The sequence below is a fragment of the Lytechinus variegatus genome, chromosome 7, assembly GCF_018143015.1.
Source record: "Lytechinus variegatus isolate NC3 chromosome 7, Lvar_3.0, whole genome shotgun sequence".
NCBI classification, from domain to species: domain Eukaryota; kingdom Metazoa; phylum Echinodermata; class Echinoidea; order Temnopleuroida; family Toxopneustidae; genus Lytechinus; species Lytechinus variegatus.
Window position 1 is genome coordinate 14125960 of NC_054746.1, and position 14004 is coordinate 14139963.

General features: G+C 35.4%; 1 protein-coding gene across 1 annotated transcript; it reads left to right on the top strand.

Annotated features, from left to right (window-relative positions):
* The first annotated feature begins 1975 nt into the window (after positions 1–1975).
* On the top strand, positions 1976–13455 carry LOC121418500 (calmodulin-like). The gene is made up of 7 exons (XM_041612408.1): positions 1976–2341; positions 6263–6293; positions 8924–9076; positions 9654–9780; positions 10599–10714; positions 11508–11600; positions 12779–13455. Exons 1-7 carry the CDS (start codon positions 2339–2341, stop codon positions 12871–12873), a joined length of 618 nt encoding a protein of 205 aa, XP_041468342.1. The 5' UTR covers positions 1976–2338; the 3' UTR covers positions 12874–13455.
* The last annotated feature ends 549 nt before the right edge of the window (positions 13456–14004 follow it).

Consider the following 14004-nt stretch of genomic DNA (forward strand, 5'->3'; position numbering starts at 1 on the left):
TTCATTTTGCACCAACATCCTTGTTTGGTTGTCAAAAACAGCACCCCTCTTTAAAAACCATTCCCACCCCCCTGCCCTGGGGATACAAGCTTTTATCAGTCATGTATGGTTATCTACGTTGTGAACAGTAAAAAGGACTGTGAAAAGGACATGTCAGAAAGAACCCTTCAACCCATTGTCACAATTCCACGCTCTTTTATATGAAAATCTTTAGATTCGAGGTTGAGGTCATTGAAAGGAAATGTTTTGACCCTTTACGAGTTTGGAAAGGCTGTTTTGGAAGTTCATGCTTTTTCAACGAACAACGAAGGTTTCTAATAAAAGGATTTAACAATGTATACTATAGTTTACACTCCGAAGAAACCATGCAACCCAGAATAAAAAATGTGAACATGAGGGGAAAACGTCAAATTTTAAGTTATTTTTCGAGATCGTCAGATTTAGATATTAGCAAACAAGCATTTATATTATAGGTTGGGTGATTGCATGGTATGATTTTATACAACAGTTGTTCTGAATATTTTTTCACATAAAACTTAAAGAGAGCTAAAAGTTCTCAAAGAAATATTTACATAAATTTCGGCGTATAGCTTAATATATCCAAAAGACAATAAAAAACAGAAGAGATCAAAAGTTTCGAAGTTAATCCATAAAAAAAAAACGTTTTGATGTCCCAATCTATAATGTGACCATCCACTCCAGAACCAACAATGATTCGGCGGGAAAATTTCCATTATTAGCTAAAACAATCATTTGATCTTCAAAACGTAAAAATATAGAAATAAACTTCTCTGAAAGAGTAATTGTTTCCCTTCATACTGTCCAAATTTGAAGCTGTAAAGTTTAAGATAGGATATAAGAGTTTCTTCGACACCATTTCCCAGACTGCTTGGAATTTTAACTAAAATTGCACGCAAGGCCTATTCATGATCAAGTGAATGCCACCCAACTTAAAACCTTGCATATTTAGATCCTATATATTATTAGAGCTCTCAGTGACATTCTCTGACATTCAGCCAAGTATTGTCGATCGATTTTGACATGTTATCAATCATTTTAAAGCTTAAAATGTGCTTTTCAAAGTTCAATAAAAAAAATATCGAAATTCTTTACGGGTGACTTAGTGTTGGTATTAGGTTGGCAGGTCACACATTCTTTCAGCAGAGGAAATAAACTTATTTCGCATGAACTGCAATATGGATATTTCTTTTAGAGGTGATTTAATATATTTTAGTGTCTTGCAACTGCTCGGAGACTCCATAATTATCAATATACCTTTTCCCGAAAGTTTTTGAAATTCTGGGAATTATAAGAAAACCAGATATTAAATGACAAAATTCACAATAGGGGGCTACCTCTCTATAAAGTTTCTGGGGGCACTGTCATTAGAAGGTGGACTTTAATATGGATACTGAAATTCATAGTAGGCCTACTCAATATCCCATCTCAGAGTCAGCACAGCTTTACCCTAAAGAATTATATATTTATCCATCCTAGATAATGTTTCATAATATTCTCCGTTTGTGGCAGGGTGAAATATAAACCCTTTTTCACGCAGTGTATGGTTGTAAAGTCCCTTTTTAAACTGAACATCACCCCGCCGTAAAGAACAACTATTGCAGTGCTGCTGTGTACACTGATAATGCCCATACTGGGGGCAAAGGGGGGCCCTGGACGAAAACAGGTCTTTGACGCTTCGCGGCACTGCCCGTAATACCGTTGTCGCCATGCATATGGTATAATCCATCCATTCATGAAAATGAGCATTAATGCAATTCGAATGAAACAAATTCGGGTTTAACGAATCTTGACAGTGTTTAGTTTTCCTATATTGCAGCTGCTGGCTTAGGCTGATCCCTGCCAATGTTCTTTTTGTTGAATTGGACGATTGTGTGTCGCACAACTGCATCAAGAGAATATACAAATAGAGCTTTTGTCGAGAGTTCTCTCTCGTCATAGTTGAGGTCTATTTGCGCTGCACTCGGGTTGTTTTGGCACTCAACATGGGACCAGCAAATTGATCGGAGGTTGGTCGTATAAAAGTTACTGGTATATGTGCTCGGATCAATTATCAAATGATGATATAAAGAAGGGTTTGTCGATGTTATATTAGCCGTGATGACGAGCAACAACTATAGTTTTCATAGACTTGTCTAATTAAAATTCTGGACAGATGTTACCCAAATACCGAGTCCATCGAACGCTACACACGAGTATAAAAAAAATCTGAAGTTAGTTGTTTGCAGAGCAAAGATTACCGATTGGTTTGAAGTATAGATCAAAGTATTCGACTGCACTATTTGAGGATTGCAACTGTGCCACATAAACTTATCAGAAAATGGTATGTATGTTTGTATTTTATGAAGATGGAATTTTATAAGCTTTGTTTAATGTATTCTTCATTTCATAAATGCGAGTTACCAAAAGAACGAGAAATGAAATGCACCAAGGATTTTTTTGTCTAATGATATTTGGAACTACATTTCCCTTTCTGTTCATTTTGATAAAAAAAAGTAGTATTGAACATAATAAGGTGCTGCTTGAAATATCATTGTTATCGATTAGCTTTGATTTTTTTTTTTTTTACAAATGGAGAAAATTCCAACGAGCGTAACGCTAGAAATTTCATCAAAATCTGTAAAGTAAGAGGGTTTTGGCGATTTCGACAGAAATTTAAGTGCATTGGTTTTTTATTCATATATATTGACATTTATGTTCTGTTTGTGTGGACTTGATTCTTACAAGAGTGCAAAAATTTGTTTGTAATTGTATGTTGTTAATCTTTGGGGACAAAAAGTATTTTCCCATCTTCTCTGTCAGATATTAAGATCAGGCGTATTTTTTAATGTAACATATCTTCAAAACACGTAAAAAATTAGCATCTTATTGTGAAGTTATTGTATAATCAGGCCCATCCTGCAAAACATGCTGAACATTCCTGAATGTGGTATGTAAATTTTGTGATGTCTCATTCGAAATCTTTCTGCCAAATCACAATTATCCCATTTTATATCAAACTGGCATCGATATAATTATTATAAACTGATAAAGTTTAGTACAAACAAATTTACGATGTTGTTGATGTAACAAACTGTTATTGTGGTATTATGTTAGGATTGACTTCCCATTGTGATATTCAGTTAGTTACCTGGAATTTTACATAAAAGTCCACAATATAATAAGGATTCAAATAATTACTAACAAATATCGTTATAATAAACTGTCTCAGTAATCTAAATGAAAGAAGAGCAAATGACCGTTGGTTGCCGAGGCTCAAATAATAGCTGCCTGAAAACATCCGGCTCGCAATTAATAATCAGTGGCGGAATCCCTCGAAATTTTAAACAAAAATGACAAAACAAATTGTTAAGTAATAAGTAAATAATGGGTTCAATTTTTTCATGTTCACCCTTACACAAACATTTTTTTGCCCTCCATTTGCCCTCGGCACTTTAGAAATGATGCTGCCACAGTGCTCCTGGGCCCCGTCTTACAAAGAGTGTAGATTGATCCTATCAATCAAAACTATGGAAAGCCAGCAATGTCAACATATAAAATGTATGTTTGTTAAAAAAATTGATATGAATGTATATTCCTAAATTCATTGATTTCTTGACAATTTGGTGTAATCTCGTTTGTTTACAAAGGACATTTTGCAAATATACTGTAGAAAAACATTAAAACACTGATGGATTTCCATATAGTTACGATTGATTGGATCAATCGTAACTCTTTGTAAGACGGGGCCAAGGTCAAACAAGCGTGAAGATATATAACGAAATGAAAATGATGTGGACAGTGCACTCTTTCTTATAATGTGTTACAATACGCTATTGAAAAATGACTTTTTTAAATATCAATAATTGTAGACTAACCCCTTTTCACAACTGGTTCCGTGACGTTTGCTCCACTCCGAATTCCACACGCTAATAAAATGACCAATGACCAACATGGATTGTAAACTTTGCCCTACCCTAAACCCATAGGTGGATCCAGGGGGCCTGATGGGCCCACCCCCCCCCCCCCCTCTATTAGCGGAGCAAAAAAAGAGAAAAAGGAAAGAAAGAAAAAAGGAAAGAACGATTCAGATGAGGGGAAGACTTGGAAAATTAAAAGAATCTTTCATGTCACTATATAAAATTTTCGCTCGCGCTTCGCGCTCGCATTGCCTGTTAAGTGATCAACATATCTTGTTCAATATGGAGCTTAAATATCAAGTTTGGAAGTCAATATAGAAAACATATTTCACCTCGGAAATCGAACTTTCATTATATTATCTTATGTGATTCACAAATTTATTTTTATAAAGTGCTCTGTAAAAATGTCAGTTTTATGGTCTGAATATTAACATTTTCTGCTCGCGCTGCGCGCTCGAAACATTTTGATTTACCAGGTAATTATTATTTTCGTGTATTCCATAATCCCCTTTCATGTCTGATCGTCAAAACGTATCAGCTAGCGTTGCACGCTTGCATTTTGATTGGCGAGTCATGTATGTCTAAAAATTGATTATACAACAAACTGCTTAAAATCCCCTTTTCATGACAGTCTATCAAAAATTTCCGCTAGAAAATTGCACTCGCGTTGATGGTTGAAAAAAATATTAACTGATGCATCCTATACATAATTACAAAGTGCTTGAAATTTCCAGTATTCTGGCCATAATATCTTCAGATTCAGCGCCCTCATTGGGCATTAATGAATAAGATATAAATTTAATAATTAAATTGTCCCTTTTGTTTCATCTCGCGTTTAGCAAGATAAATAGGAAGATAGTCATCATTTTCATATGATGACATGTTCTCAGGATGTCCCGGTCCTATGCCAAAACTCAAAGTAATGAAAATGAAAAATATCAGCTCTTTATTAAGTGCGATCCATATCCACCTCAGAATTTTCTTACACAGTGCTTAAAATATAAAGCTGAAATTGACCCTTTTTTAAGATCAGAATGTCAAATGTTTAAAAGCTCGCGCTCGCTTTGATTTTCATGATGAAAGAGTTAAGGTGCTCTATTGTTGAAGAATATTCGTTAATTGTTATCTTAGCTTCTTATTTCACGCAACCCTCGTTTTATCCATTCAGAATGCCATGCGCTCTTGCACCTTTTCTAGTGCGTTCATAGTTATCAAATCGTGCTCTACAAATCATTTTTTTGTATAGCGTGAGAACATTAAAACACGTTTTTATGATGACGATTGTGAATAATGTGGCGTAAACATCAGTAAGGGGGGGGGGGGGTATGCGCTATAAATGAAAAAATCGGGGAAAATACCCGAAAAAATAAATATCAAATTATGGGCTGGTCTTCAAGGAAGTTTGCTCTAAATACCATCTTGCACACAAAGATAGAAAGGAGAAGTTTATTACCTGCATTCACCTACAATATACTGAAAAGATAAAGAATACAATTACACTCGTGATGAAGGAGGTAAATGATCCAGCCACTAATACTACGTACTATTGCTAACAAAATTACTTCTACTATACTACAAAACTACTTCGTCTTCTCTCCCCTCCCCTTCTCCTTCTTAATCTTCCCCCATCTTCTTCTTCTTTCCTTTTCTTCTTCTTTTCTTCTTCTTCTTCTTCTCTTCCTTCTTCTTCTATTTCTTCTCTTCCTTCTTCTTCTTCTCTTCCTTCTTCTTCTTCTTCTTCTCTTCCTTCTTCTTCCTCTTCCTCGCCTTCCTCCTACATCTTCCCTTCTTACACGCCTGGTATGAACATAATCAGTACAACAGCCCACGCAGGTGCAAAGACTCGAAGTTACTTCCTGACTTTACGAATATGACCATAAAAGGAACAATTTTTATATCCCATAGTTTACAATTTGTAAAACGTGTTTTTCGGTCCAGCGACTTAGCATCACGTGTCGGAGCGTTTCAACGAAGAAGAATGAATGAACGTGATTTTTCATAATCTGTCATTAAAAAAGATCATTGTTATCGCGGCTCCGCTTCCCTAAAATAGCTCAGAATGTCGTTATATAGATAGATAGATAGAGAAAGGGAGAGAGAGAACGAGAGCACTAGAGGGTGCGCCAATCAGTTACTTTGATAATGTCAAGTACTGAATAAATACCATCCCAAAAATGTATTTGAACTACACAATTATTCTTTTTGACACTGCAGAATATGCTTCAAGTGTAAAAGTAATTTTGATAAAAAAAAGTTGCATGAAATAGATATTTCTTTTAAAAAGTGCTAAAAAAAACCAAAAGTAAGTTCTGTTATGTAATCACATATTTTTCATTATTTTACAGGCTGAAAATTTCACGGAAGAAGAAATCGAAGGTAAGAATTTTTTTTAACGATCTTTACAACTTGAAATACACTCAGGCTCCAGTCGCAAGAACTCCCATTGAAATAAATGATTCTGAACTCAGGGTTTATTTCAAACTCTAGTCCGAAGTTGTGGTTAAACTATGGAGAGCCAATTGTGACACAGTAGACACGGTAGAGCTCAAATATATCAGCATTCATATATGTCTGAGAATAATGACAAAAACTGTATTCTTTACCGTTGAAGCACATGGAATCGATGCAGGAAACATAATAGAAATACAATATTAATAGTATTTTGATATTTTTGGCTTTCCATAAGCCGGACTTAAGAATACAGGCCATTATTTTTTTTAAACAAAGAGTTCAATTTCTGATCTCTTTGTACGTATAATGACGCATCTTTATGGTTTTGAATAAGTTTATACCCATCTGTTATTGGGTCACGAATAATACTGCCTTTAATTCAAAGCCTCGATGGCACCATAAGTATAAATGATGTACTATTTTTAACTACAATTACAAACATTACTTTTACGTTATACTTTACAGTCTATAACATTCATTAATACATTGAAATAAGGAATGAAATAAATAAACTGCCATTGTTGTACTTTTCCTCAACATTTTTTTCTATTCTTCTTCTACACTCAGTATCCAAATTCTCCATGCGGCTCACCACCCCCCTTCCCCTCCCTCTCTCTTCCCCGCTCTTCATCTCTTTCGTGTTTTTCTGTCATGATTTTTTTTCTTTTCATTTTATATTGTTATCGTACATCTTTCACCTCCATTCTCCATCTGTATTATTCAAAAATATTGCATTCGAAGTTAACAAGCATTACATGACGAGGTAATCCAGCTGTAGATTCCGCTATTATTTTTCCTTTGATGTCATTTTCGAAAGTTGTCATGCATGATCTTAAAATAAATAAAGATAATCGCACCCTTCTTACTCCGTGCTTCGTAATGTAAATAATTCTTTTGAATAAAAATTAATCAAACAAACATACAAAACACATTCCTCAAAAACTTTGTTATTAGCTTAAACTCATTGGCCCGAACTCTGAAGTCAGGTTTAACTTAGACCATGGTCTAACTTTGTACTAAAATTATGGAAACACAAAAATGTAAAAAGTTTTACATGCATTGTATGTTTCTTATATTTATATATCTAACTCGTGAATGGTGGAGAAAGCTATTTTATCAATCCTTCCGAAACATTGAAGAATGATTCAAGAGAAAAATGAGCTGATACTTTGAAATTCTACGGCTAGATATTAATGCCATTATTGGCTATCCATTATATTAAACCACAACTTTAAACCAGAATTTGAATTGAACCCGACTTCAGAATATACGGGCCATTTAATTTAAAGTCTGTAACGGCTAATTAAATGCTTCTGAAATGCCTATTGAATGGTATGCATCCAGAATTGTGTTAATGGGCGATTCTATAGAAAAAAAAGCCAAGTTTCACAAAACTTTTTAACCTGCTGTCCAAATAAACGAGAAACTTCGATTTGTTTTGTGGTAATATTAAAGTACTGCTGCATGGGTAGTCATATAAAAAAAAAACAAATGACATCCAACAAAAATATGTTTTCCTTTGATGAATTGGGGTGAACATGGTACGTGTCGTACTGTACATTTCTGAGTCCCATACACAACATTTGTTACCTTTAATTCACCCTTACTCAAAAATGTTTTGTTGGCCATTATTTCCTTACATCAGTACTTGCTTTAACTTTATCATTGACAAAAAAAACAGAAAGATTTATTGCTCAAAATATCAGCTTATACCTAGTTCCCACTGCCACGATTCGCACCATGATTGAAACCGTAATCTAATTCGTGGAGTAATCGCAGTGGTCGTGGAAGATCTTACCAGATTTTGAGTTTACTCGTGGCAATCGCTGTGATTGTAGATTATACTTAGGCTAGTATACCCAATCTCACGATTCGCACCACGATTGAAACCGTGTTCTAAATTGTGAAGTAAACGTAGTTGTCGTGGCAGATCTTACCAGATCTTGAGTTTACTCGTGGTAATCGTTGTGATTGTTGATTATACTAGTATACCCACTCTCACGATTCGCACCACGATTGAAACCGTGTTCTAAATCGTGGAGTAAAAGTAGTGATCGTAGCAGATCTTACCAGATCTTGAGGTCAGTCATGGCAATCGCTGTGATTGTAGATTTAAAAAAAAAATTGGACGGCTCAAAAAATCAGCTACGAAAGGCCAATCGTAACGCATGCACGAGAGTGGATCGAGGTATATAAGAGACTATATGTCAAAATGACCCGTATACGACACGTATCACAAATCCAAAATTTAAATTCTAATAACTTCCTTAATCTTTAATGGATTTTCCTCAAACCTTCATTAACATTTTTATTACATTTTTCTGCTTTTTTACAACAAACTTTTCTTCATGATGAACTCCCCCTTTGATAACCCCTCGTGTTTTTTAGAGTGTACATGTCAATTTATGTCCTCGTTTACAGATATATGTTGGATAAGAACTTCACTACGTACTTTTCACTGAATATGATGGTAAAAGTTTATGATGTGTTTTGCAAAATTTTACAGAGCATTTGTTTCAAAAGGCTTTATAAATTTACCCTTTCTGATATTGTAGCTTTCAAGAATGCTTTTCAGCTTCTGGACAGGGAGGAGAATGGTTTGGTATCGTTCAAGAAGATTGGGTTCTTACTCCGTTCAGTTGGGGAAAATCCTTCCGAATCGAAGATGAATGATATCATCAATGATCTACACGACGCCAATGGCTTCGGTAAGAACTAAAGGGGAGCATTTCATGATATAAATCATTGGTATAAGCTACTGAAATCCTTGCATCTGATTGGATGAAAAGACGACTTTTAATTCAAATTGCCATAGTAGTCAGGGACCGGGGGGGGGTGCTGCAACTCCATTTTTTGCAATAAACATGTTTTAAAAAACGTAAAATTGTGTCTTTTGCATGGTCAGCCCTCTATCAATACCGTATCGCAGCAATTGCAAGTTATCTTTTTTTCTTGCCTAAATATAGCATGTATCAATTATCTCCCTTATTTTCTTGCCTAACTGTATAGTGAACTTGAACTTTTTCAAACTTAAACTTGATTTGAAATTTTCTATCGACCCCTTCCGGGGTATGAGAAATAGGCGGTTATTAATTTTACATGTATATAATACATTGTATGAGAACAAAAAATATGGCATAAGAGAAAACATTAAAATGTAACACACTATTATTTGCAATATGGCAATTAACATGCATGTGCATGATATGCAGGTTTGTATAGTGCATAGTGCGTATCAATATTACAAGTATATCTTCTCTTCTTCTTTTTCTTTTCTAACTATAGAGCGTGGCCGATGGATTGATTTCACAGATTTCCTCCTCATTATGTCGAAGATTAGACACGAAGATGAGGGGCATGACCTTGCTGATGTATTCAAAGTCTTTGATAAAGAGGCCACAGGAATCATGAAGTAAGTATTACATCAATAATGTTTACAAGAGTGTCAGGGAGGCGTATAACCGACATGCAGGGGCAGTGGGTGGTCACGCTTATGATTTTTCAAGTATAAAGGAAGAAAAGTTTAGGAAAATAAAGAGAGAAGACACAAAGCACAAAAAGTGGGTTTGCGTTTATCTATTTATTCAACATAATTATACAGGATAAAAAAGAACAATCGGTCCTGTTGAAACACATATATACATACATAAAATACTAGTCTTGTAACTATAATTTGAATTTTACACCTTTAATTGAATTTAGAAAGAAAAAAGATTTTATGCCCCTCCCCATAGCCTGATGCCGCACCTGGCAAGTGAAAATTAATCATTTGTTTTCAGATGAGTATTAGATCATGAAAGTTCATCTGTGTTGGTTGAAAATAAATATTGATTCCAAAATGTTGCTCTCAACACACAGAAAAAAGAGTTTCCTCAAAATTTCGAGTACTGACAGCAGCTCAGCGATATGAAGGATTTGTGGGTGTGTTTGAGGGTGCGCATGGGTGTGTGTGTGTGTGAATGGGGGTGTGAGAGGGAGAGGGGGGGACTGTCACTGATATTACAGGTGAAATGTAATGTGATTGTTAACAGCATGAACCAATTATTTTCTTATAATTACGATAAGTATAATTATGATTAAATATTATAAAACCAACAGTCTGAGGAGTAATAAGGTAATAAAACCGTGTAAAAGAAACCAGTTGTAATGTAGAAAACCAAAATCATATATTGCGACAATAATACTTCAAAGATATTGAACTTGTAAAAAAAATCACATTAACACTTTCAGGACAGACGAACTTAAGATGGTTCTAGAAATTCTGCAGGATGACGTCATCCAAGACGAAATCCCTGAGATGCTGGCCGACTTTGATCTAAATGGTGACGGTACGATATCATTTGAAGGTAAATTATTGATGTTGCGACCGCATGTAAAAAATAATTTGGTCTCTTGCTTGTCGGGGAAGGGGTGTAAAAGATCTGTCGAAGAAAGTGCGGTATATAGGCTCATATTCTCTAAAATATATTGGGTAAAAATGCTCCATGAGGGTAATTATGTGTCCAACCAACATTGGGCATTATTTTTGGCATTTTTATTTATCCAGCGTGATGAAAATTTTGCCCAATCTAAAGCAATTGCTGCTTATTTTTAACCTTACTGGACAATACACTTCCCAGCTCGGTAAAATACTGCCCCAAATTGGAAGGACACATAATTACCCTCATGCTGGTTAAAATTTTACCCAATATTTTATACAGTGTACCCACACGCATCCAAATACACACTAACATGATATGAATATTATTTTGTTTCGATTTTACATGAAAATTTATTTTGGTCTGGATTCGGACCAAAGCGAAAAAAATAACTGCGTATTTTTTTTTCTTTCGGTATTCGCAGAAAATTTTGGGTTATCCCTTTTTTATGTGTAAGTATTAGTAAGATAAGTGTTGAAATTACTTTTTTTTACAGAATCGTATATAAACATAATTATCTGGGAGAAGGATCTTATCATTAATTAGAGTTCAAATTTACGCCAAAATTAACAAATATAAATGATTAAACGGTCATTATTACCAATGACATATCATCGGTCGGTTCGAATCGATTTTGTTGATGTGATTGAAGTATAAAAGCTTGGCATAAAAGGCCCTTCAATGTTGAATTTTCTCACTGTATAATTATTCTTTATTTCAGAATTTGCTGCTGTGATGGAATTCAACAAGAAAAGGGCAAGTGCACACGAACCAAGTAGTGAGGCTGGATCAACCGCGGGGGATGCTGGGAAAGGTAAATGGCAACATCCGCCATCCGGGGAATCTAACCCCGTTTCTTACTATTCTGCTGCGCAAAGCGTTCACTCGAGTTAAGGGGTCTCAATGCACAACCTACGATGAATTGTCTACTGATGGCCCCGAAACAGAAAGCTTTACATGTATTAGTCTTTTGTGAAGACTTGTTGGCGAATGTTTCACTCAGGGTGTGTGCCTGCACAGCAAAAACTGTGGTGTTAACCGGTGTACATAGAGGACCACACAAGTTATTTTACACCGGTGTTTAATTGGTGGTGTTAGTTTTATACCTGTAGGTGTTATTACAACACCTATGGTTGTTACATTTACACTCTTTGGTGTTATGTTCAATCTCTAGGGTGTTATTTTAACACCTCAGGGTGTGGTCCTCTATTAACACCAATTGGCGTCAGTTTTAACACCACAGTTTTTACAGTGTGCAGTCTTGTTTCTTTATATGTCAAAATGGGTGATTATGATTCTTTTTTTACAGACTTGGGTAAAAAAAAAGCGAACGCTTTGGTAGGAATTTAACAATGAAACGGCTTTGGTAAAAAGGGTCAAGAATTATTTATCTGGCACTCCAATCGTATAAAAGTAAAGACACTGTTATTTTTTCGTTGCTTGTGAATATTTATCACTTTTACCATTAAAAATGAAAATGTTCCCTTATGATCAACTCGGTTGCTTGACCCTCTCACTTTCAGTGTTCAGCCCCCATAGATGGGCCCCAGGAAATTTGACCCCCAGTTCCCCCCAAAAAATACTGAATAGGTTTTGGAGTGCCTGCTTTTTTATCCACACCATACCAGTTTTAGTTGAAACATATGGAAATAATGGAGTAATGATAAACTGGAAAATAGTGCTCCACACTTACACTCTAAATGTCAAGGAATCCAGATCGGCTGTGAATGGTGACCAGTCCAATATTAGATTAAGAATTCAACCTTGTGGATTTGAATATAAATCTAATAGAATTTGAATCTAAATCTTTTGAGATCTAAAAATTGATCCTTAAGATTCAAAATAAATTCAAGATTCGGCTGGTCACTATTCACAGCCGATCTGGATTTATTTTAAATACTTGACGTTTAGGGTGTATGGGTAGGAATAATAAACAAAAATTAAGAGGGGCTTTAATATAAAGTATGCTTATTGTATAACTCTTTCTTTCAGATATAGCGGCTGTGATGGAGATCGTCGAGAAAAGGGCGAGTGAACATGAAACAAATAGTGGATCAACCACGGAGGAGGCTGGAACAAGTAAATAGCAACTTAATGATAGACTCGTCTTCCCGGAATCTAGTCCAGGTTCTGACTTTCTCAAGTTTGAGTCTTCATTACAAGCATATAAGGCAACGAGGGCAACAAGGGAAGTCTTAACTCCATCACGAAAGGAAAGTGACGAAACTTTTACGAAGTTCCAATCAGATTCTAAATCCCTTGTACATGTGGCTCTCGTCTGCAACAAAAACTCCGACAACAAACTATTAATGCAAGAGATACAGAGCTAATGACCTGTTAAATGATGGAAGACCTTTTGAAAGGTAGAGGGGAGAATACCACCGATGACTTACAAAACGATTCATTTTAGAGGGGAAATTCGGATGCCACAAATGCATGGAATGGTGTTAGACCTATTGAGAAAAAACTGACCCAGTCTGTATGCAGAGAGCTAGATTGTTTTCATTATTATGTATATATCAACTTTTTATATGGATGCAATAACAACGTCGGCGTGCCTAAAGTTTTAACTGGTCTGAAGGCTGTATAAGGATGTAGATTATTTTGTAAAACATATATAGATGTGCTGATCTCGGGTGATAACATCAAAATTAAGCAGATCTGCAAAATTCGAAAATAAAAATGAAATGAAACATACATGTCGGCCTTTCCGCATGAATTACACAGTGCAAACTACACTGGTAAATTCTGAAGTTCAAACAGTATATGTATTGCTGAGACCACACTGTAGACACACTGTGCTTCATTGTGAAACATAATTTGACCCACACTGTGTGTTAAATCAATTATGTACCACATTTTCAAATTTCGGCGTTTTGACAGGATCAGACAAAATATCCTGTAGATATTCTGTGATTCAGTGTGGACACACTGTGAACTATTTACCACAATGTGGCCGAACCATGAAATTCTGTTATTAGCACTATGATTTCTATAGTCATGTTTTCGAATATGATCAACTTGGTGCTCACGCTGTGAAATTTGACTTTTCACACTGTGGAATAATAATTATCTGGTATAAAATTTGCATTACATTTGAGCGTGCCTTGATGAAAGCTTTGTGATATACAATATACCTTGGAGGTGTCCACATTGAGAAAACCAAGTAAATATATAATATTGTACACTGTGTTCTAGGGCTTAATTAAAGAGATGCT

Excerpts from the sequence above, each read along its gene's own strand:
- LOC121418500 (XM_041612408.1), top strand. Across the intron at positions 9,077-9,653 it reads ACACGACGCCAATGGCTTCG|AGCGTGGCCGATGGATTGAT; the intron begins GTAAGAACTAAA and ends TTCTAACTATAG. Across the intron at positions 11,601-12,778 it reads CGCGGGGGATGCTGGGAAAG|ATATAGCGGCTGTGATGGAG; the intron begins GTAAATGGCAAC and ends TCTTTCTTTCAG.